The sequence below is a fragment of the Suricata suricatta genome, chromosome 8 (genome assembly GCF_006229205.1).
Source record: "Suricata suricatta isolate VVHF042 chromosome 8, meerkat_22Aug2017_6uvM2_HiC, whole genome shotgun sequence".
Taxonomy (NCBI): domain Eukaryota; kingdom Metazoa; phylum Chordata; class Mammalia; order Carnivora; family Herpestidae; genus Suricata; species Suricata suricatta.
The window spans coordinates 11,946,038-11,970,135 of NC_043707.1; the positions used below are offsets into that span (position 1 = coordinate 11,946,038).

The 24,098-nt window shown below is 44.7% G+C and overlaps 1 protein-coding gene and 1 long non-coding RNA gene across 2 annotated transcripts; one reads left to right on the forward strand and one right to left on the reverse strand.

The window, feature by feature from the left end:
- Positions 1–326: 326 nt before the first annotated feature.
- Positions 327–16,037, reverse strand: FOPNL (FGFR1OP N-terminal like). Its single transcript, XM_029949118.1, has 5 exons — positions 15,966–16,037; positions 12,257–12,454; positions 10,138–10,222; positions 4,055–4,191; positions 327–854 (listed from the first exon to the last, which is right to left on the reverse strand). The coding sequence occupies exons 1-5, from the start codon at positions 15,991–15,993 to the stop codon at positions 781–783; spliced, it is 522 nt and encodes a 173-aa protein (XP_029804978.1). The 5' UTR covers positions 15,994–16,037; the 3' UTR covers positions 327–780.
- A 132-nt stretch (positions 16,038–16,169) lies between these two features.
- Positions 16,170–21,162, forward strand: LOC115300419. The gene is made up of 3 exons (XR_003912640.1): positions 16,170–16,288; positions 16,603–16,660; positions 20,850–21,162. It is a non-coding gene; the product is annotated as an uncharacterized LOC115300419 (long non-coding RNA).
- The last annotated feature ends 2,936 nt before the right edge of the window (positions 21,163–24,098 follow it).

Here is a 24,098-nt window from a genome sequence, read left to right on the forward strand (position 1 = left end):
AGCTGAAGGCCACGTGGAGGTTAGTGATGCCGTCATTTAAAAAGCACTTTCTGGTGTTCCTCCCAAAGCCTGTCTCTTCATGCTTATTCCACATTCTTTATATAATAAACTCTGTTGTGCTTGCAGAAAAATTAAAAGAATTATTTCCTCCTCTACCTTTTAATTAAATCTTCCAGTAGAAGCCAAAATGGTCCAAGGAAAGAAAAAGTACATTGTTACCTAGTTTAAAAGTTCAAATTTAGACAATAATTCAGATATTTAAATCTAATTATAAATGGTTATCTGAAAAAATCACTGATCATAAAAAGAAACACAGTTTGCAGGAATTAGTTTTTTTTCTGGCTTTAGTGTTCTTTTAAATGCTTTTTTTTTTTAAACATGAATGGATTTTTCTTCAATCCAAATAATTCCAGCCTGAAGGAAATTTAATTAATGTAACCTTGTTAAAGGGTAGAGGACACAGCTACAAAGATCTGAATTTTTTTTTTAAGAAAATACAGGGTACTAAAAAATCCCTTCAGTTCTCCCAAATTTAAAAAACGTCATCATACCTTCTGAAAACAATGTTTTTTTCCTTCAAGTCAAATCCAAGAAGCTGGATGACAGAGTCCGCTTTTATTCACAAATGTAGTAAATAAAACAGGAGGGGCTCAATGTTTTGCAGAAACTCGAATTTCTACAAAGTACAAATATTAGTGACGTATTCTGGCCACGTTGAGAGAATAAATATGCTACTTAATACACACAATTTGGAGACAAAAGATGCCCCGGAGGAAAACGTCATCTCTTCACTGCTTGAGACACGAGAGGGTCATCATGACTGCGGACGCTCCCCTTCTCTCCTAGGTGCTCGTCTGTAATCCACAGAAACACACAAAGGTCAGCACTCACCCCAAGTCAAACAAGCAGTGTGCAGACTTATCTACATTTTTGAATTTTACATATTGAATATTGTAGGAGTTCTTTTTTAAAAGAGATTTCAAATGTTTATTTTTGAGGGAGAAGGAGATAGAGAGAGAGGAAGGGATGAAGGGAGGGTGGGAATGAGAGAGAGAGATGTGGAGCGGGGAGAGACAGGGGGAGGGGAGAGGGAAGGAAAGAGGAAGGAGAAGGAGAGAGGGAGGGAGGGAGAGAGAGGGGGAAGGGGCAGAGAGAGAGGAGACACAGAACAGACTCCAGGCTCTGAGCTGTCAGCACAGAGCCTGACGTGGGACTTGAACTAGTGAACCACGAGATCATGACCTGAGCTGAAGTCAGACATTTAAGTGAGTGACCGCCCGCCCCCCCAGGCGCCCCTGATATTGGAGGAGTTCTTCAGGTGGCTTGGGACAAAGAAAGGAACTCGTCATGTTTAAAACATTATTGAGGAAACCCGAAATGTTTAGTACTAAAGACCCGGTCTCGAGCGTGGAGCAGAGAGCACCCTGGAGGGAACCCACACGGAAGCGGCAGTTACAAACTGCTCTTAGCCCATATGTAAGGGATGGAAGTCGCAAGGACAGAGTTCGATGAGCACTGGGAAGGATGCGGAAGTTCTTCACCGAAGACACAAACCTTCCTTCGAACAGAAAGGCCTCTCCGCAGCACCCTCTTGTGGCCAGAAAAAAAACTAGCAGTTTACATCGTCCTACCCAAATCAGGGAAGTATTCAAGAAACTATAGAAAATATTCTTCAAACGCACAAGAATAAAGCTCTGTGAGCGCTCAGAAGAGCCCGGAGCCCCAGTGACCACTCCCTGTGCTCTGCCGATAGAAGGGGCCCTCGGCACTTCTGTTGAATTTCTTTGGTCATGGGGGAAGAAGGGGTAGATGGCAGAAGTGTTCTAGGTTAAAAGAATTGAAATGCAAAGACTAAATTCTGAGAAATTGCGAAAAACTGAAACTATTCCCCAGACATTTTTTACAATGGAAAAACATTTTTATGATAATTTAAAAAATATTTTTATTTTTGAGAGAGAGACCGTGTGAGTAGGGGAGGGGCAGAGAGAGAGGGAGATACAGGCTCCAGGCTCTAAGCTGTCAGCACAGAGCCCGACGTGGGGCTTTAACCCATGTGTCTCCCTTTCTCTCTACCCCTCCCCTGCTCATGCTGTCTCTCTGTCTCTCTCAAATATAAACATTAAAAAAAAAAAAAGGAAAAGCTTAGGAGCGGGGCAAGCACATGGATGGAGCTGGAGAGGATTACAGTAAGCGAAGTCAGTCAGAGAAGACAAATATCGTATGATTTCACTCCTGTGTGGACTTTAAGAAACAAAACACAGGAGCCAAGGGGAAAAAAAGAAGAGGCACACCAAGAAAGAGACTCTTGGCTAGAGAGCGCACACTGAAGGTCGCCAGAGGGGCGGGGGGCGGGGAAATCGCTGATGGGGTCGGAGGAGGGCACGTGAGATGAGCACTGGGATTTGTATGGAAGTGAACAGAATAAAAAGAAGCTTACAAGGCAGAAAAGTTATTTCTCAAGAGATGGTTCTCCCTTCCGGGAATGAAAATGCCCCCGGCGTGGGTCTGCGGTGTGAGCAGCGTCGGTGGGCACAGCGCCCGCTGCTGGCGATTACAGAGAGCGGCTGCTATACCAACCACGCCGTCTGCGGGCAGGTAAACTGGTAAGGCCTTTTCCGAGGGGGCCCGACAGGCTCTGGACAGGTTTCAGTATGTACGTGCTTTGAACCGGCAGCCGCGCTTCTGGGCACCCACGCCAGACAAACACTTGTGTGGGCAAAGAAGTGATTCTATACTGCAATACGGCGAGAGCCAATAATTAACGTCAGTACGGGACCATGAGCAGGGCCTGAGCTACTGCAGGAGGTAAGGATGAGGTCGAAGTAGGTCTCACGCGGACAGGACACGTCACAAAAAGCAAACTGCAGGATGACACGCGCAGAAGCAGAACGCACACACGGACACACACAGAAATGAGTCCCAGGGGCCTTCCTTCTGGGGCAGGGAGGGAAAGTGGGGGCTGAGGGAGAGCCGAGAGGGAGACGAAGGGCATTTTGCACCGTATCATTTGAGGGTTTCGACCTGTACTCGTGTGCTTGTTGTGGTCTCAGTACCGGCCCAACAGGAGGGGCTAAGGACCGTTTCTCAAGAGCTCTGAAAAGGGTACATGAGCGGCGCTCGGAGGCGCTGACATGGCTGACGCCGATCAGCTGCAGGCTTTCGGTGAGTCACCCAACCTCGCGGGCTCGGCTTTCTCAAGTGTGACGTCAGGAGGTGGCAATGCCTTCTTTTGCACCGGCCCGTCACTCGGCTGGGCATTCTAAGGTAGGTGGGCGAGTAACTCCTAGTGACATGAGTGGCCTCAGGACCTCTCCACTTTCAGGTCGCAGGAGACGCAGCAAGGACCTGACGCCGCGCACAGCCGAGCACGGAAGCCACCAAGGGCGCTCGGATTTCACATGTTCCCTCCAAGCTTCGTCCACATTCCAGAGCTGCACGTGTTCTGCTCACCTGCTGCCTGAGCCCCACCCTGACTGCCCTTCTTAGAAAGCGGTCAACCCTACTGAAGCTGGAAAGGAGCTAACGAACCCCTGAGATCAGATTATCAAATTGAGAGCCTACTGCTGCTGTGATCGAAACAACAGAAAGCTCATTTCAAGAGCGAACGTTGTGAAAGAAGCCGGGGCTGCTGTGCCAAGGACCTGCGGTGTGCAGGTGAGTGCGGCCCTCCACAAACACGGTTCTGAAAATGCAGAGGGACGCAGACCTGCGGCATCCGGATCCTTCCTCACTCTCAGACGGGGGGGAAAGTGAGCATTTGTTCAGCAGACCAACAATCTAAGATGCTCCCAAGAGTACAAATGTATGTGAAAATCAAGTTTTTCCAAACTTCTGTATAGAAATAATACCTAAGAATTCTGTCCGGTCATTCCCTCAGACCCTCCTTCCAAAAAGCATTTTTTTAAGCATGATAAGAACACAATCTAAAACTGTATTAGATGTAAGTGCAATTAAATTATGACTCAAAAGCTCAAGAAAAACTATTCCGGAGATAAAATTATTTAAGAAAATATACTTGCTGACAGCAAAATGATACACTTCAGGAAATTCATACCCCTTTGCCTTCTTCCGCTAGGTGGTCTGCCAAGATCTGGGTTTAGAGGCTGATGTGAAGACCCTCTCAGCAATGGATTTTGGAGGTCCTCCTTAGTTCCACGTAAGAAATAAGCTAAAATTCCATATAAAAGTGGTCTACAGCAGGAAGAAAACCAAAATCAATTAAAATAGCAGATACAGGAAAAGCTTAAAACAAACCTCTATTCTTTATGTTTGTTTATTTTGAGAGCAAGTGAGCATGCACACACAGGGGAGGGGCAGAGGCAAGGAGGAGATCCCAGCAGGCTCCACGCTCAGCACGGAGCCCGACTCACCGCTCCATCCATAACCGGGAGAGCACGACCTGAGCCGAACTCAAGAGGTGGGGGCTCACCCAAGGGACCCATCCAGGTGCCCCCAAATCTCTACTCTGTAAAGCAGCCTCTGCCCCCCAAACAGCCAGATAATTCTCTATACTAAAGAAGATGCAGGGTTATTATCCAAATTGCAAACTATTCACTTAAAAAAATTTTTTTAATGTTTATTTTTGAGAGAGAGAGAGAGAGAGAGAGAGAGAGAGAGAGAGAGAGACAGACATAGAATGTGAGCAGAGGAGGGTCAGAGGGAGAGGAAGACACAGAATCCGAAGCAGGCTCCAGGCTCTGAGCTGTCAGCACAGAGCCTGATGTGGGGCTCGAATCCATGAACCGTGAGATCATGACCTGAGCCGAAGTCAGATGCTTAAGCAACTGAGCCACCCAGGCACCCCTATTTACTTTTTTTTTTTTAATTTAAGAGTACCATTTAACTTGAGAGGCAATTTAAAAATCCAGAGAACCCATGTTACCAACTTAAACATCATCTAAACTGAAACACGATGTCAAACAATATACAGGAATTCAGCTTTTCAACTTTAAGGTCCAGCACAAGACCTCGCAGGACCCAGCACTGTGAATACACAACAGGTGTTCAGTAAACACTGGATGAATAGATCCTTGCTAAATTAGGTCATAGGTCTCGAGAGCCAGGCCGCCTAGACTCAAATCCTGGCTTCACCACTTGACCGCAACAAGATTCTTAATGTCCCCTCTTCATAAATGTTTCTTCCTCTGTACATGAGGTTACGTGCGGGCCTTACCTCCCAAGGTTACTGTGGACTAAGCGAGCTTATAAAGGTCAAGTATTTGACACATGCCTGGCACATGCTAAACAGTACATACATGCTAGCTGCTCAGGAGACAGCAAGTACTAATAAGGTATTTTTAGAGAAGGCAGCTTAAAGAAAAAGTGGTCACTGTAGTTTACACAGCACTCTAGCATCCCTCCATTCTGTCCTCGCCCTGTGGATGTCATATCATCATCCCCGATTGCTACGTGAGAAAACCATGGCTCACGGAAGATGTGCTGGAGATCCCCGAGGCAGTAAGCCAACAGACTCCCTGCTTCGCCCCAAGTCCCACACTCTCTTCATCACGGTATGCTGCGTCCCTGCACAAACGGAAGCTACGCGCCTAACGATGGAGAAACAAGTACCACAGAAACGTTTCCAGTCTCATCACTGAAAATATAATGCAACCGATTTTGTGGAGCCATCTATTCATTGGCTGGTGCGATGGTTTAAAGCAGGACATTCCTTTCCCTTCAAAAGCCAGGGCCTTACTGCCTTCTCCTGGGGTGTGGGCTCACGTCACTTCTTTGAACCAAAAAAGGTAGTCAAGGAGAGCGCTGGGCCACTTCCAAGACAGGGTCATAAATCACTGTGGCCCTCGGCTCCCTCCTTGCCTTCTCTGTTGGGTCACCGCGCCACGAGGACATTCAAACTGTCTCAGGGAAAGGGACGCGGGGCAGGCATGGCGGGCGCGTGCCAGCAGCCCGGTGAGGGAGCCACACAGTAGGGGACCCTCCGGCCCCAGCCAGGTCCTCAGATGACAACGTCCCTGGCTGTGTCTTAACTGGATCTCATAAGAAATGCGGAGCGCCGGGCCCACCCAGAGATTTCCGATCACGGATGATGAACGTCTGTTGTCTCAAGCACCGAATCCTGGCGCAGCTGCCACGCAGCAACGCGCGCTCCCTGCGGCCGTCTGTCCTACCCGAAGGAGCAGGACCCTGAGCTTCCCTATTTAAGACGCCTCAACTCTTATGAAGGGAATGTATCTTACAATCCAGGAATATAAAATAGGTGTTTTTATTCATTTTAAACCAATGGGTCCCAAAGAGCTAATTGGTTCAAGCTGATTCTTAAATTTAAATAATTTTGTTCTTAAATTAACATCAATAAAGTTTTAAGGTGTAAAATTTTAAGATTCAGATATTTTTAAATGTTATTAGAAAACATACAGCTAGCACGTTTAATCCACAAATTCATGGATATTAAGATTTTTTAAAAAATAAAAGTGAAAAAGGAATTTTTTTTGAGATCAGCCTTACAATACCTTGTTTGCAATGCTCAAACACAGAAACTCTGAAAACCAGTTTTCTTCATAAATTCGGCACAAGCTCATTTGGGGGCATGGCTTGACCTAACATAAGGCTATTTTAGACATTATGCTACTTTGTGTGAAAATGCTTAAGTTTCCCCGAAAAAGACGAGTGTGTTTGTGGAGGGCTACGTCCCGCTCACCCTGGCCCACGGATCCAGTATTTGGTGTCCGTTTGCCCGGCTCGACAGAGGTATAACTGAGGAATAAAACTGAAAGGCATTCAACTGTATAATGTGAAAACTTGATACTTGCATATATACACACACTGCAAAGGAATTTCCCTCAGCGAATTAAGGAACATATCCATCACCTCATCCATTTACCTTTGTAAATGTGTGGGTTACTTTCATGGGTGAGAACATTTCAATTTTACAATCCGTATTACTTTTTAAAATCTGAGAACTTCACAATGGAAGTGTTTTTAAACAAAGCACTAAATGTCTTTTAGAAAGCGAAGTGTGGCAGTTGGAAGCCTAAGCTGGAAAAGAAAGTGACTGGAGACAGAGGAAGCAGACAGACGGCTCGGAACGAGGCAGCTGGGGCGGTGGGAGCGCAGACACGGCCCAGGCAGAGGAGCTGGAATCTGCAGAGTGACGCTGGAGAAAGAAGCGGAGCCACAAACATCACTGGGCTCTGAGTTTAAGACCCAAGGGCTACATGAGGAACCTATCGGGGAGAGGGGTGTTTAAGAAGATGAAAACAACAGATTTAATTTTGGGACACACTGAGTTGAGAAGCCAGCAGAAATGTGGGCCAGCAGTTCAGGGCACAGGTGGATTGCACGCCCAGTCACCAGCACGGAGGCACATTAAAGACGTGCACACTCAAAAACGTGAGCGAGGGACAAAATGAAGTTCTGTTAAAAACAAAACTTGAATAGTCACAACTTAAAGGAACCTTAGCGGAGCCAAAGAGAGCTCTGTTAGGGAAAGAAAAACCTAGATAGTAAAGGATCACAGAAAACAAATGACAACAGGTTTTTTAACAGAGAATAGTCAGTATTACAAAATGTCACAGAAACGCCAGTAAAACTGAGCTTCTCAAATGGAAATACACAATATACAGCCACTCTTGGCGCCGGGACCTTGGGACAAAGTACAGGGTAAAGGCGGCATATGATCCTAGAACATTCACTGTACAAAGACTTGTGGGAGACTTCAATTTAACTGGTATGTCATTTATAACAGTTTTATGGTAGAACAATCATGAAGTAGAAAGAAAAAAATTAGATAAAGTTTTAGAAAGAGAAAACCTCAGACTTCAAAAGAAATTTCTTGCTAAGGGAAAGAATGCTTTGAGCCATGTCCCTGGCCTCCTAGGTACCTTTTTTCCCCCCATTCAGGGATTCTCTGGAAAAGGTTTAAGCAATCCCGAAGTAGGGAAAGAACCAAGAAACTACTAGAAAGTGGTCACCTTTCCTTTCAAGAGCACAGTTTCAGTATAAATGGTGATCAGAGAATTTCACATGCAGAGAGGGCATAAGAGGGACAGTAACAAAATGAGAACAGAGGGCTGGTTTCGCTGAGTACAATGGTCAGAATGAGTTGATAGGGCTTGGGGGGGATCTGAGTGTATTCCTAAGTTGAAGTGAAGGAAATAATCAGGAGGAAGAGTTCAATGTGAGTAAGGAAACAAGTAATATAACAGAAGTTTCAGACAGAGAAAAAGGGGTGGGGGGGAATGCATCAAGAAGCCATGAAGAGTGACCTGTAGCAGGACAGTTGCTCAGTCCTCTGAAACCCCGGGAACTCCACCCCAGAGAGCAGGCGTCTTACCTTGTTTACTGCTACACGCCTTGGGTTTGGTGCTGCGTTAGACACACACTCGAACCAAAGAAATATTTGCTGAATTAAAATGAAATAAAACCACCACTATCTGATTATGACTCCAATACAACACTATCTAAAAACTTATTTTTAAGTTTTTATTTTTAAAAATATTATTACAAAAAGTTCTTGGCACAACAACAGACACTCAGATCAATAGAACAGAACAGAGAACCCAGAAATGGAACCACAATGTATGGCCAACTCATCTTTGACAAAGCAGGAAAGAATATCCAATGGAATAAAGACAGTCTCTTCAGCAAGTGGTGCTGGGAAAACTGGACAGCAATAAGCAGAAAACTGAACCTGGACCACTTTCTTACACCATACAGAAAAATAAGCTCAGAATGGATGAAAGACCTAAATATAAGACAGGAGCCATCAAAATCCTCGTGGAGAAAGCAGGCAAAAACCTCTTTGACCTTGGCCACACCAACTTCTTATTCAACATGTCTCTGGAGGCAAGGGAAACAGAAGCAAAAATGAACTACTGGGACCTAATCAAAATAAAAAGCTTCGGCACAGCAAAGGAAACAATCAGCAAAACCAAAAGGCAACCGACAGAATGGAAGAAGATACTTGCAAATGACAGGTAAATCAGGTAAAGGTTAATATCCAAAATCTATAAAGAATTTACCAAACTCAACCCCCAGAACACAAATAATCCAGTGAAGAAATAGGCAAAAGACATGACTAGACACTTCACCAAAGAAGACATCCATATGGCCAACCAACACGTGAAAAAATGCTCAGCATCACTCATAATCCGGGAAATACAAATCAAAACCGCAGTGAGATACCCCTTCACGCCTGTCAGAACGGCTAACAGCAACAACTCTGGCAACTACAATGTTGGTGAGGATGCGGAGAGAGAAGATCTCTTTTGCACTGCTGGTGGGAATGCACACTGGTGCAGCCACTCCGGAAAACAATATGGAGGTTTCTTCAAAAAATTAAAATTAGAACTACCCTACAACCCAGCAATTGCACTACTAGGTATTTAACGAAGGGATACAAGTGTGCTGTTTCGAAGGGGCACATGCACCCCAATGTTTATAGCCGCGCTATCAACAATAGCCAAAGTACAGAAAGAGCCCAGATGTCTATCAATGGATGAGTGGGTAAAGAATAGTGGTGTATGTACACACACACACACACACACACACACACACACACACACACACACTGGATGGAGTATTACTCAGCAATCAAAAAGAATGAAATCTTGCCATTTACAACTATGTGGATAGAGGTGGAGGGTATTATGCTAAGCGAAATTAGCCAGAGAATGAAAAATATGTGACTTCACTCATATGAGGACTTTAACATACAAAACAGATGAACAAAAGGGAAGGAAAGCAAAAATAATATAAAAACAGGGGAGGGTAACATGACGTAAAAGACTCTTAAATATAAGGAACAGAGGGTTGCTGGTAGGGATGTGGGAAAGGGACAGGCTAAATGGATGAGGGGCATTAAAGAATCTACTCCTGAAATCACTGTTGCACCATTTGCTAACCTGGATGTAAATTATAAAAACTAGAGGGGCGCCTGGGTATCTCAATTAGTTAGGTATCTGACTTCGGTTCAGGTCATGATCTCAAGGTTCGTGAGTTTGAGCCCCACAGTGGGCTCTGTGCTGACAGCTCAGAGCCTGGAGCCTGCTTTGAATTGTGACTCCCTCTCTCACTCAGATCAATAGATCTGCCCCTTCCCTGCTCACGTGCTCTCTCTAAAACATAAACGTTTAAAAATAAATAAATACATAAATTATAGGGGGGAAAAATTCTTACACTGTGTCATCCTTTGATTCTTCAAATGCATTTAGTTCCCGGATGAGAAACTGTCTGTCCAATGGAACTACGGGCTGACCAGATTCTGGAGGAAAAATCAGGAGTCCTTACTCATCTAAAAAGCACATATGATTTTGATAAGAACCCCTCACCAGGTACACCGACGTTGCAGACTTTCGAAGAGTGATGACAGCACAAACCAAGGCAGACCCAACAGTGCGTGAGTTTATGATTTTTAAAATACCTGCTCTGTTACCTGCCTAACTTTAACAGACATTCATTTTTCAAATCCCCCCAGTTTTGGCTGGGAACATACCGTTTCTCATACTGGACTTCAGAAGTCGTTTTTGGAAGAAGCTTACAAGTTAAACACAGGACAGTAACAATACCCACCCGGGCGCAATAATTCTATAAGTAAAATTAACCCGAATATGAAATGCTGCGAGGACACAGGCTAGCTGGACACTCTCAGACGTGGCTTTGCCAATAGGAGAGGCACAAATGGGACAGCCGCTTTGGCAAAAGGTTGAGCCGTTTCTTACAAAGGTGAGCACGTACGTACCACGCACAACCTCACAATCCTACTCTTAGCTCTTGACTCGAGAGAAGTGAAAGCTTAGGTTTACACAGAAACCTGTGCGTGAATGTTTATGGCTGCTTGGTAAACTGCCCCAAACTATGAACCACTGGCGACGGTGGATCAAATCGGCACAGCGTACAAAGGAATGCCAGTCAGGGGGAGAAAAGCAACACAGCTGAATCTCAAATGCATTATGCTACGTGAAAGGAGGCGGACTCAAAAGGCTACGTCCTGAGTGAGTTCATTTGTATGGCATTCTGGAAAAAGCGAATGACAGGTACAGAAAACAACAGACCAGTGGTTGCTAGAGTGGGGGAAGGTAGACAAAGGAGTTACTACAACAGGACACACGGAAGTTTCTGAGGTGCAACAATAGTCTACATCGTGACCCCAACTGTGGTGGCAGTTACACAACTGTATGCATTTGGTCAAACTCCTAGAGGTGTCCACCAAAAGAGGTATATTGTATTGTTAACTATACCTCCCTTTAAAAAAAAAAAAAGCCAGGAAACTTAATAAGAAACTTGACTGGACACTTGATATGAAACTCAATATGATGGTTACTATATTTCACGTTAGGGAAGCCCAATCCAAGTCACTCATTATATTTTCATCGTTTTCTTCTTTTACGAGTACCAACACTATTATGTAGCTTTCTGTAACAAACTGAGCAAAGCGGGTCCTGATACTGAAGATCCTGAGACCACTGAACTCCTGGCCTTTACTGAGTGAAGGTATATGCCTAACGGTAAGACATCTGGAGTGTCAATAAAAGAGCATTTAAATGAAAGTTCCAGCATCTCAAAGAATTCATTCTCTCTTCTAAAATCTACTTCATGGCTTCTTTTCCCTGATGAAGGATCAGTCTTAAAGCACAGAGTAAACCTTAAACAAGGCGATCAAATGATACACGTGCCCCCCTTCCAATCCCATTTCTCCCCCAGCCCGGAGGAAGGTCTGTCTTGACCACTGTGCATTCTTTTCTGTTCTTTACTTTCTTCAGAAATAAAATTTAACAGAAAAACATCTCTTTAACTGCCCATCCCCTCCCCCCAATACCATTTCTTTCATTTTTCTCAGTGGAGTTTACCTTCCTAATCCTTTTTTAAATACCGTGCCTTTACACACTTTTGCATGTGTCCCTAACCTATAATAGTAGCAATATTTTAAAGTTTTATCTCTAGTGTTTCATGTTTTTAATAAAAAAATATATACATCAAAACTGTACTTTTAAAGCATACGTACAGAAAAAAGCTGGCAGCAAACAAAATGTAAACTGCTTGTTCTCAGTATCAGGAATTACAGATGATTTTTTCAAAGCATGCACCTAGTGTTTAGTTATTTATTTTCCCCTACGATACAGTAAACCTCATGAGCACTTGTCCAAGCCATGGAAAGAACCCACGAGATGTCAATGTCCCTGTCACTCGGATGACACTGTGTGGAAATGAAAGCAGACTTCCAGCCAAAACAGTTTCTGAGAACTGAGGGAAGGGACAAAGCAGATTTAGTTTCCGGTAAGTAACAGTCACCTCTTACCTGACATGAGGACAGACGCTGTATACTTGTATTTGTTGAATTCCAAATACTCCCGAATTAATTCATTAATTAGAAGGTTTTCATGAGACAGTGGAGGTGGGGGTTCACTTTCATCATTCAGGGTGTTGTAAACCTCAGCTCGGATCCTTGCTTTTAAATGCCCCAACACTCCTCTTTTCTCCAAGGTGTCCCTTAAAACTGTTAAATATAAAATGTTAGGTTTCAATTACAGAATAAATTTTATCTTTTTTTTTTTTTTTAAGATTTTTTTTTTTTTAAGTCATCTCTACATCCAACATGGAGCTCGAACTCATTCAAACTCTGGAGATCAAGAGTCACACACTCCACAGCCCTAGCAGGCCAGGCGCCGCTCCAGCCTTAGGCCTCTTTTGAAGGAAAATGCCTTACTAGTAAGTGGCCTAATAGCCATTGTTTTCATCTAAAGTTTCATCTAAAGTCAAGTTTGTAATAAAAATAAAAAGTTCTCAAGTTGCAATGATGTGATATTTTAATACATTTCAGCAAATTCAAGTTTATCTTTGCAACATCATCACTGTCAGAAGCTACAGTCTGGCAGGTACGCATCTTCAGTGAGGGAGAAAACGGCAGCACAGGATTACACTTAGCTTACCAGGGCCTGAAACTGACCCTTACTGTCTCGTATGTTTTCCGGAGTGTTTAGCACTGCAGACGGGTTCTTGGGGTCACTGAAAAAAAATCTGGTCTAGAAAGACAATTAAAGACAATGAGTACATTCCATAAAAGGAAGGAATATGTTGTCATTTGATAAAAACCTTCAATATCCAGAATCCTTGGGGAATGGCCCATTCAGAACAAAAAGATGTTCTGGGGGGATTTTGTTTGTTTTTTTAAGACACTTACAAGTTAATTTCTTAAAAAAACAGGAGGATTCTGAAATTAAAAGCCTAGTTAGAAATCTAGCATGTAGCTCTATCACTGACATCTTAAGACATATCGGGGATATATATGTTCAATGTAATCCAACTTCTTGATGAGCAAGGGTCATATTGCAATGTCAGTTATGATAATAAGACTTGACTATAAATATTAACCACAAATATATGAAGGGCATAGCGCTGAACTGGCATCATTCCTTGCAGTGATCTGGAACCTTTTTCGCACTGTCCCTAAAGGCTAAGTAACAAACCCAGACAATCAACCCATCTCACCCACAGTGTCTAGAACCTAGTAAGAGCTCAAAAACTCTACCCGGGAGCATTATAACCCAGTGTTGCACACTACTGGGGTAATAAACGTAGTTTAACACTGCACTGTGTCCTACCAAAGGCACCAAATAAGTACATCAACATAAAGAAAAATCCAACAGCGGAGCCCAAAGAGCTTATGCATGTTGTCATACACATAAACGACAACAAAAACCTGGGTCATCTGATTGGATTACAGAGATATGATCTAGACTAAATTTTAAACTTTCTTGCTCCCGGTTTTTAAATCATCCCTTCAATTTGGCAGGTATGCAAGCACAGTTATCACCCAGGCAGATTGCCACAGGCCCAAAAAAGGAAGGCCCCACCTTCTGAGGGTCTAGGGACCTCACTGGGCCCCGTTAACTCCACTCTTGGAGTTCGATGGCGAGTCTGCGCTGGCCAGGATTCTGTGCCAGGGACGGCGTCTGCACACAGCACAGCCTCAAAGTCAACAGAGAAATGTGACTCAGTGAAGCTGGAGTCGGGAACTCTAGGCTGTCTGTCCTAGGGGCAGTCACGCCTCAGTTGCCGGCTCCAACACGGGGAGGGAGGGGGGAAGGTGTGAAGGCTTTAAAAGGGTAAAAGTCCATACAACGTAGGACAGTTGCTGGGAAGACACACTGAGTTTCTCTTGAACACAAAGCATTTCCAGAACTGGGCTACGGGAAAAAAACACAGGGCCCCCTAGATCTGTGGAGGGATACTCCTAAACCCCAGAGTTATATCTTCTTTTGGGGTTCTGTATCATTTCGCCCTTACTTCTATATCGTGTTTAAAACACTGTGCTGTAGGGGAGCCTAAGTGGCTCAGTCGGTTAAGTGTCTGACTTCGGTTCAGGTCATGATCTCACGGTTCGTGGGTTCGTGCCCCATGTCGGGCTCTGTGCTGACAGCTCAAAGCATGGAGCCTGCTTCCGATTCTATGTCTCCCTCTCTTCTCTGCCCTTCCCCTGCTCACAATGTATGTCTCTCTCTCTCAAAAATAAATAAAACATTTGGAAAAAAAATTAAAACACTGGGCTGTAACAGCTTCTTCAGAAAGAAGTTCTTAATTTGCCTTAATAGACCAAAGTATCATTATCTTTTTTTTGGTAAGTTTATTTATTTTTGAGAGAGAGAGTGAGCGTGAGGAGGGGAGGAGCAGAGAGAATCCCAAAATTCCATGTGGAGCTCCAACTCACAATCGTAGGATCAAGACCTGAGCCTAAAGCCTAAATCAAGAGCGAGAAGCTTGGCCAATGAAGCCGCCAAGGTGCCCTACCCCTGTCTGCAAATTATCTTTGAATCCCCTGAAGCTGGGGCTCAATTTTGGTGCTGGTCATGATCTTGCATGAGTTCCAGCCACCCCCTTGGGCTCCTTGGTGGCAGTGTGGAGCACTGGGACTGTGTCTCTCTCAAATAAACTTAAAAAGTTCATTAAAGTAAAAAAAAAAAAAAAAATGATTCCTCTGAAGCTGATGCAGTATCACAAGTGTTACATACTCCCTGCGGGGAGTGAGGTCGGTTCCCGGGAGGGAGGTCCCTCATAGTGCATCCAAGCAGGCCTTTTTAGGACTGTTCACCAGGCCAGCGCCCAGATACACATTTCTACCCATGCTTCCTGCATCCTGTTCTCAAAGAGTCCACCCCTCCCTGCCAAATCTTTAAAAATTACTGATTTGGATCCCAAGGTCCCCGAAAACTCAACTGGTTTTATTAATTGGGTGGTAGGATCACCCAGCCGTTAAGTGCTGGCGTTCAGGGGCGGCTGATCTGGGTCCGCGCAATGGGCCTCTTTCTCGCTAAGTTTCTCCGGGCGAGCTACACCTCTATTTCCCCGTCTATAAAATGGGCATAAGGTTGTTACATAGAATCTACTAGACAATACGGGCGGTGCCTGACATTCAGGGCTCTGCTACTTATAACTAATATTATTTGTCTGGACATTCGCGTCAAAACCAACGGTGAGCAAATGTTACCAGCCTCACGGACTCGCACCTTAATGGCCAGGCCAGGCAACCTCCTACCTCCAGTGTTTCCCAATGGAGAGTGGGACGTACCTCACTGGATGCTGTGAGGATTCAGGGACAACTAACCGATGGTTTGGGATTGTACGTAACCCCAATAACGGCTGTGGGTAACTGTAATCATTCAGTCCCAAAGGAAAGGAGCGGCCTAAAGCCTCGGCCGAGAGCGGTCTCACAAATGCGCCAGAAGCCCAACGTGCAGGACTGCCGACCCCTCGGACACCTGCCGGTCCTGAAGCTCCTGCTCCTGCTCAAAGCTGGTCTCAAAACGGCCCCAGTGCGACCAGCTTCCCTTACACACGGCCCGGGCGCGGCGGCCGCCACACCAGCCGGACGCTCTGCGGGCCCTGACACCGTAGAACGAGCCCCTCGGAAAGGCTGACTCTGTGTTTCGCGCGCGTTCCTTTCATTCCATCCTTTTCACGGGAGGAAGGCCAGACATCTTCCACCAGGAAAACGTCCCACGCGCACTCACCAGCCTTCAGCTCGGCGACAGTCGCCATTTTTCAACCGCCGTCGGGGCGTCCTTTGGGTCTGCGCACGCGCAGCTCCGCCCCCTTGCGGCATGGTCTACAGCCAATAGGCGCGCTGCTCTCGCTAGCAGTCGGTCCCGCCCCTTTCAGTTTTCTCTCTCCGGGGTTGGGTGGGTGGGGACTCTCCGGAGGGATCTCACCAATCAGCGAGAGGGAGGAGGAGCCAGGATTAAGGCACCCTTAGCTTTGGGTGCAGTTGGCGCTTTAGTGCTTTCGTTTACTAATCCTCCCAAAATCTGCCCACTGCTCATCTCTGCAGCTTCAGGTATAATTGTTAGCGGTTACCCGTGTATCAAACCTGTGGTTCTCAAACTTGAGCGTGCCTCAGAATCACCTTGAAGACTTGTTAAAACAGATCGCTGGGCCCCACTCCTGGGGTTTCTAATTTAGTCCATCTAGGATGAGATCCGAAAACTGCATTACTAACTAACAAGTTCTCTGCTGCTGATGATACTGCCGGCCTGGGGATCACACCTTGAGAACCCCTGTATTATGTACTTACTAGGAGCCTAACAGTGTGCTAAATCCTTTACACACATTGACTGATTGATTTCTCTATTATTACTCCCATTTATAAAGGAGGCAGCTGAGTCTTTGATAACTGATGAGGTTTAACCAAGATCACCAGCAAGTGAAGGTAAGATTGGAATCCAGGCCTCTTGCTTTTCTAGCCCTCTTCTCTTCCCCTGACACTTAATACTGGGTAGTACACATGAGGAGTCCAAGAGTTGTCTGTGAATAATTGATGAACGAATAAACTCTACCATCCCGGTTTTGTACCCAAAACCTACCCAGTGGGAGGTTCTGTGCTTGCAGTTAGGAATCCAGTTCTGTGCTTCCTTCCATTGCCAGGAAGGCCAACAGCTGTGACCTAGATCCTAGAACACTGTGCTTTAAACTACTAGTCTTTACCCATAGTAGGTTTTGAAATCTATTTATGAGTGGCTCCAAATGAACATATTTTTAATGAAATGGAATGGAACAAACAGCAAACAAAGAAATAGTATTTTTTGAAACTTTTGTTTCAGTTATGTATGTCCTGGTTCCTGGCGTATTTAACTAAAAATATTTTTTATGTTTATTTATTTTTGAGAGAGACACAGAACATGAGCAGAGGAGGGGCAGTGAGAGAGGGAGACACGGAATCTGAAGCAGGCTCCAGGCTCTGAGCTGTCAGCACAGAGCCAGATGCAGAGCTCAAACTCACTAATTGTGAGATCATGACCTGAGTCCAAGTTGGATGCTCAACTGACTGAGCCACCTGGGTGTGCCCTTTAAATTTTTTTTTTAATGTTTATTTATTTTTTAGAGACAAGGAGACAGAGTATGAGCGGGGAAGGTGCAGAGAGAGGTAGACACAGGATCCAAAGCTCCAGGCTCTGAGCTGTTGGCATAGAGCCTGACCTGGGACTCAAACTCAAGAACACTGAGATCATGACCTGAGTCAAAGTTGGACATTTAACTGACTGAGGTTATCCAGGTGCTCCTCCCACCTTTTTTAAGTTTACTTATTTATCTTGAGAAAGAGAGAGAGAGAACTCACAAACCACAAGATCATGACCTGAACTGAATTCAGATGCTTAACCAACTGAGCCACCCTGGTGCCTCTAAATTTGACTTTGTGGATCCCAGATCTGTTTTGTAAATTTAGAAAGGCCCTATTCATCACACTTGCCTATTCCGCTAAACCCATAGAGCCTGAATTCCTGGTCAACATCTCAAGAGATGTAGAAGGATTAAATTACATACGTAGAATGTTTGAGCTCCTCAGAGAAAAGCACTCCTGGATATGTTAATGAGGAACTCAGAGAGAGAGGCAAATAATAATGCAATTGATTGATTAGTAGTGGTAATCATACAATAGTTAACACCGACCGCCACTCTATATGTGACAGGTACACCTCTTAAACTTTACTTAAAGTCACCCCCAACAACCCTATGAGGTAGATACTCACACAGCAATTACCTAAAGTAAAATTTCAGGGTGCCTGGGTGGCTCAGTCGGTTGAGTATCCAGTTTTGGCTCAGGTCATGATCTCAGGGTTTGTGTGTGTTCAGGCTTTGCATTGGGCTCCGTGGTGCTCAATGCTGTGGTTCTTTGTGCTGACAGCTCAGATCCTGGAGCCTGCTTTGGATTCGGGGTCTCCCTCTCTCTGCCCTTCCCCCACTCTCAGAAATATTAAAAACAAATATTATATAAAGTAAAATTTCACTTAAAAACATGTACTGAAATTGGGTAATACATTGTGTTGAGAAGGATGTAGGAAAACTGACATTACCATTCCTCACTGGTATGTGGTGTATTGGCCCCACCTTTTCAGAAGGCTATTAGGCAATATCTAATCAATCTTTCACACCCTATAACCTATAATTCCAGTTCTAGGGATGTATCTTACACATACTCTCACATCTAATTACCAAAGATATGTGCATAAGAATATTCAGTGTAGCACTGTTTATAGTAGACAAAAATCTTTATGCATCCATCAGAATGGCTGAAATAAAAAGAAGCCACAATGACAATACCCAATGCTGGTGAGTATGCATACATTGCTGGTAGGAAAACAAAGTGGTAGAGTCGCTTTGGAAATTGTTTTGGCAACTGCTCACGAAGCCAAACATACACTCCCCACTCCTAGGTGTTTACCCAGGAGAAATAAAAACTTATGTCTACACAAAAGCCAGTATGAAATAAAAGTAGTTTTTTTCAAGTTGTATTTATTTTTATTTGCATTTAACATTCTCCTTCTCTGTGGTTGATAGTAAGGATATTAAAAATACCTTTAAAATTTTTTATTTTTTTAAATTTACATCCAAGTTAGTTAGCATATAGTGCAACAATGATTTCAGGAGTAGATTCCTTAAATGCCTCTCACCCGTTTAGCCCATCCCCCCTCCGACGACCCCTCCAGTAACCCTCTGTTTGTTCTCCATATTTGAGTCTCTTATGTTTTATCCCTCTCCCTGTTTTTATATTATTTTTGCTTTCCTTCCCTTATTTTCATCTGTTTTGTATGTTAAAGTCCTCATACGAGTGAAGTTATATGATATTTGACTTTCTCTGACTAATTTCGCATAGCATAAAACCCTCTAGTTCCATACATGTAGTTGCAAATGGCAAGATTTTATTCTTTTTGATTGCTGAGTTGCTGAGTAATACTCTATTGTGTGTGTGTACATATATATATATATATATATACACATATATATATCTTTATCCATTCATCTTCTTTGTCCATTCACCCATCGATGGACATCATTTGTGCTCTTTCCATACTGCTATTTCAAAGGGACACATGCACCCCAATGTTTGTAGCAGCATTATCAATAATAGCCTAATATGGAATGAACCCAAATGTCCATTGATGGATGAATGGATAAAGAAATAATAGTAGGTGTATTCATGATCCTCCCAATTGGAAATGACCTACAAATACTCAGTAATAAAAAGGAACCGGTCACTGATACACACAACAATATGAATGAATCTCAAATGCATTGGGCTTGGTGAAAGAAACAAGACTCAAAAAGCTACATCAGGTATGATTCCGCTTACATATTTTGGGAGAGGCAAAGCCCCTTTGGAAAAGATATGGAAAGTGGTTGCCAGGTGCTGGGAAGGGGACTGTCTATAAAGACACAGTGGGAAGATTTTTGGAGTCATGGAACGGTTCCACACCTTGATTGTGACTACGTGGTCTTATGCATTCATCAAAATTCATCGACCTGACACTTGGAAGAATGAATGTTACTGCATGTGTACCTCAATCAACTTGACTTTTTACAAGTTACTGTAAATTCTAGTATTGTCCGTAGGGAAACTGGTTCAGTAAATTAAAGCACAGTCGTAAATGAAATATGGTCATTCCGAAGAAGATAGAGTTCCAAAAATATACATATGTAATTCCGGCAAGATGCACAGATAGAAAAATTTAACAGCACAGTCCAGTAGATAGTGCGAGGAATGTCACCAATGGGCTGCTTCTGGAAAGATACACAAAAAAGTAGAGCAAAAATTGCCCCTTGGGAAAGAGGACTGGATATATAGGGACTGTTGTTCATGGAGAGACTTATGTTTTAATCCATAGACCAATTTTAATTTAAATGTTGATTTAATTTTGTGCACGCATCCCTATGCATAATCAAGTGTGTGTGGGGTCCACCATCAGTGCCTTCTCCTGACTACATTAAGTACCTTAACACACTCGATTCTGGAAAATGTAAGGGATTTAACACCTCCTTTGACCAATGGGAGCCGGTGGATAATCCATGTCTTGGGTGGACATTTCTGAGACATCATCTAGACAGTTCCTTATGGGATCTCCACTGGGACTGAGCCCTCGCCCAGGGAGTACCTCTTTCCACCACCCACCACTGCATTGGCTTCGCCTCCTTCAGTTTCCCCACTCCGGTTTCCCAGAATTCTTCCGAAAATAAACTATTTGCAAATAAGCCCTTGACTCAGATTCTGCTTTTTGGGTTAAACCAAGCTAGGACAATGGCCTTCACGTATATATGAAGTAAGTGCAGAGTACTTGCCTGACTGCTCATTACCGCAATCACGGGCTTCAGCTTTCGGACACGGGATCGTTGCAAACTGATCATCTCAAGTGGAGTAAATAGCGAGCTTCGTTGACTAAAATAGGACTTCTATCGCTGTGTCTCACTTTTCTTTTTATCGTTATGCGACGTTGTAAGCTGATGTGGGTATATGTAACCGGTATGTACAGAGACCATGCTGAGCAAAGCAGGAAAAGGGGGACCTGAAGGGACCTGAAATATCTTCTTAAACCACAGAACCTTATTCTGATGTTTTAATAATACAGGTTCGGGTGTTGGCACATGGGACCTCCGCCTGCTTCTATCGATGAAATCTTACTAGAACACAGCACTGCCTGTTTTCTAAGGCATGGACTGTGTTTGTTTCATGCTACAAGGACTGCGAAGTTGCAACAGAGACCACATGGCCACAAGCTTAAAATGTTTAATTTGGCTCTTTAAGAAAAACTTTGCTGACTCCCATCTTCTTGTTCTAGAATTCTTCCAGGCAAAGGGTATACTGGGAACAGATCAGCCATTATTGTTTTCTGAGCACCAGCCAGTAATAATAAACATGGCGCCTTATAGCCTACGAAGCTCTCACTGTGTATGTGTTGTTTTATGTCCTCCTCAAAACAGCGGACAGGTAGGTATTCCCAATCATGCTTGTTTAACAGAGAAACTGATGTTTCGGAAGTTTAAGCAACTTCGGAGTAAATGGCAGAGACAGGACTGGACTCCCAAGTCCACTGACCCCTACTCAGCTATTTTCAGTTACTGCGAAGGGAGAAACGTCTCTCCTCTCACCCTCTAGCTCCCTTCTGTCCCTCTGTCTCTTACTGCTGGGCCTCCGTGCATGCCCTCCCCTCAGCCCAGAAACTTCTGCCTCTTCCTCCCTAGTGAATTTCTCCTCATCCTTCAAGCCTCACTTTTTTTTTTTTTTCCTAAATCTTCCCCAGCCAAATTAGGCTCCTCAGATCTATTTTGGGGGGACAGGAGGGGCCGAGAAAAGGGAGGAGTTTAGAGACAAGAGAAAACTTCCAGGCAGAGACACACCACTCTGCATGAACCACCCCACCCCCTGAAACCCATAGTCATGTCCCCTTCTTGGGGGCAGACTACATGCAGTGCCTGGGCCAGGTTGGGGGTATTTAAAGGGCCAGTCTCCTCACCTCAGTTTGGGACAATTTGTTAGGATTCCCTAGACTTCAGAGCTGCCAGAAGGGGTAGGCTGAGGCCTTTTTTGGAGACCATATAGCAGTCCAACTTCCTGGTCCCCTCCTCCATGCCTTCTCCCCAGATGTTGATCCCAATGGCCCCCTCTCCTACAGAGTCAGCTTCCCAGGAACCTGCGACCCAATCCCAGAGACCAGTAATATAGGTCTAGTGGCCTGTGGTCCCCTGTTTGCTCTACTTCCCCAGGTTCTCCAGGGTGACTCACCACTCAGCAATCCCAGAGCAAAGGGCGTTCCCTGCACTGCATCTGGAGGGCAGCAGGAATGAGGAACCTAAGACATCCTCAGACGGCCCCCAGACTCCCCCCACCCACCCCCACACCCCCACCATGGATGGTGGTGCTGCCTCCAGACCCAGGCTGCGATTCTATTTCACACCGATGCCCACACTGGATCGCTTCGCAGGACAGAAACCTCACCTATCTCGGTCCTCTCTGGGAGAACAAACGTCTGTAGGCTGGATGAATGAAGCAATGCAGCTCATCTCACAGACGCAACTGACATCGACTTAAGTAACTGGCCGGAAGCAAGTAGACTTCGTGGTGGAACCGGAATTATACCCCAGCCTTCCTCTATAGTGACTGAGAAAATGCAACCCCTGGAGATTACAGGTTCCAACTTCTGAACTGTGGCTTATACGTGGTTCTCACACTGGAATGTTGACACGCAGGAGGTGTTGATGTGGAATTTTTTTTTTTTGCGGGGGCTGGGGAGGGCGGTGGATATTAATGTCAGTCCTCTGGAGGAAGTAAAAAGGATCTGCCAGGTAAAATGAGAATGCCACTTTCAAAAGGTCTTTCAGAGGGATGAGCAATACATTTATTCAATGCCTTATTTACCAAAAGGATTAGGGCTTAAGGAATTCTCGACTAACTCTTGTTGAAATGTGTTTCATCAGAGGAACCCAGCTGGACAAAGTTGGGTTCAAACGAGTCAAGTGTCTTATGGAGATTTAGTCATCTCCCTCCCGGTAGACATGACTTCTTACTTAGGACCTCCAGCAAGAGGGGGTAGAGAATAGGAAGGGGAAAAAATCCACAGATGGAATTTTACAAATTGGAGACAACTATGTTATAGAAACAGTATCGCCTCGTCAGGCAAGTCAAGGCAGCTTTTGAAAATAGGACATGTTGGGGCGCCTGGGTGGCTCCGTCAGTTAAACGTCCAACTTCAGCTCAGGTCATGATCTCGTGGTTTGTAACTTCAAGCCCCCAGTTGGGCTCTGTGCTGACAGCCCAGAGCCTGGAGCTTGCTTCAGATTCTGTGTCTCCCTCTCTCTCTGCCCCTCTCCTGCTCATGCTCTGTCTCTCTCTCAAAAATAAATAAATATTAAAAAAATTTATTAATTTGAAAATATGACATGCGTCTCCATCAGCCATTCATGGCCCCCAAGCCTGTGGTAACCAAATCCAAACTGCTGATTCAAAGGGCTGGGTCTGAATCCCAGGGGAATTCAAATCCATTCTTTCTGGATTTATTAAGGGGGGAAAATAGCTTCTGTCTTTATTTGCATTATTGTTGCGCTGAGCACACGCCAAAAAAACAGGAGCGGCTATTGTTTTTGAAGAAGTACTCACTCCTATACTAAACTCCGTGTGAGCCATTTTGCAGGCACCACTTAACTGATTCCCAGGAGGCAGGTGCTGAGGTTATCCTGATTTAAAGGTGAGACTGAGAACTCAAGTTCAGACAGCTGGGCAGAGACTCAACCACATTCCCTTTGGGGCCAGGTCCAAGGGTTTCAGTTTCCTTTGCTCAAGTGGACAGATTATTTCATAGTCCAGCTGGACCAGACAAATCGGCCATGAGCTCACAGATCCATACACTGAGGAATTCTGCATGCTGGAAAAGAACATAGGACAACGATGATGCCCTCCCCCAAATCTCCCCCAGTTTTCCAAATCTTTGTCCCACTTAGGGCTTCCCTTTCCTCTCTGACGTTATGAGAATATACACACTACAACCAAAGCAGAGCAGGGCCAAGCACTTTGCTCGAGGTCACATGGGGGACTGGTGGCAGAGCCAGTCTTGAACCCAGTCAGACAAGGGGACACCTGGGTGGGTCACCCCTGCGGGGTGGGCTCTTGATGACATTCTTACAAACACATCTGTGGCCCCTTGCAGCTCTGACCTCCTACCTACCTCTGACGGCACCGCAGGGTCCTCCAAAGTGGGTGTGAACGCTGGCTAGTTGTGTGTGTCCCAAGCACGAAAGCAAAGGAAGGCAGAAAAGGTCTACGTCAGTAGAACATGAGTGTCCAGGTAGGAGAGGGCCGCCCGGTGATCACAATCATCCTGCCC

Bases quoted from the DNA above. Each gene is read 5' to 3' on its own strand.
- FOPNL (XM_029949118.1), bottom strand. From the start codon at position 15,993: ATGGCGACTGTCGCCGAGCTGAAGGCTG. The intron at 12,455-15,965 runs GTGAGTGCGCGT...TATATTTAACAG, and splicing joins TGTCGCCGAGCTGAAGGCTG to TTTTAAGGGACACCTTGGAG. The intron at 855-4,054 runs GTATGAATTTCC...TGTGGATTACAG, and splicing joins TAGCGGAAGAAGGCAAAGGG to ACGAGCACCTAGGAGAGAAG.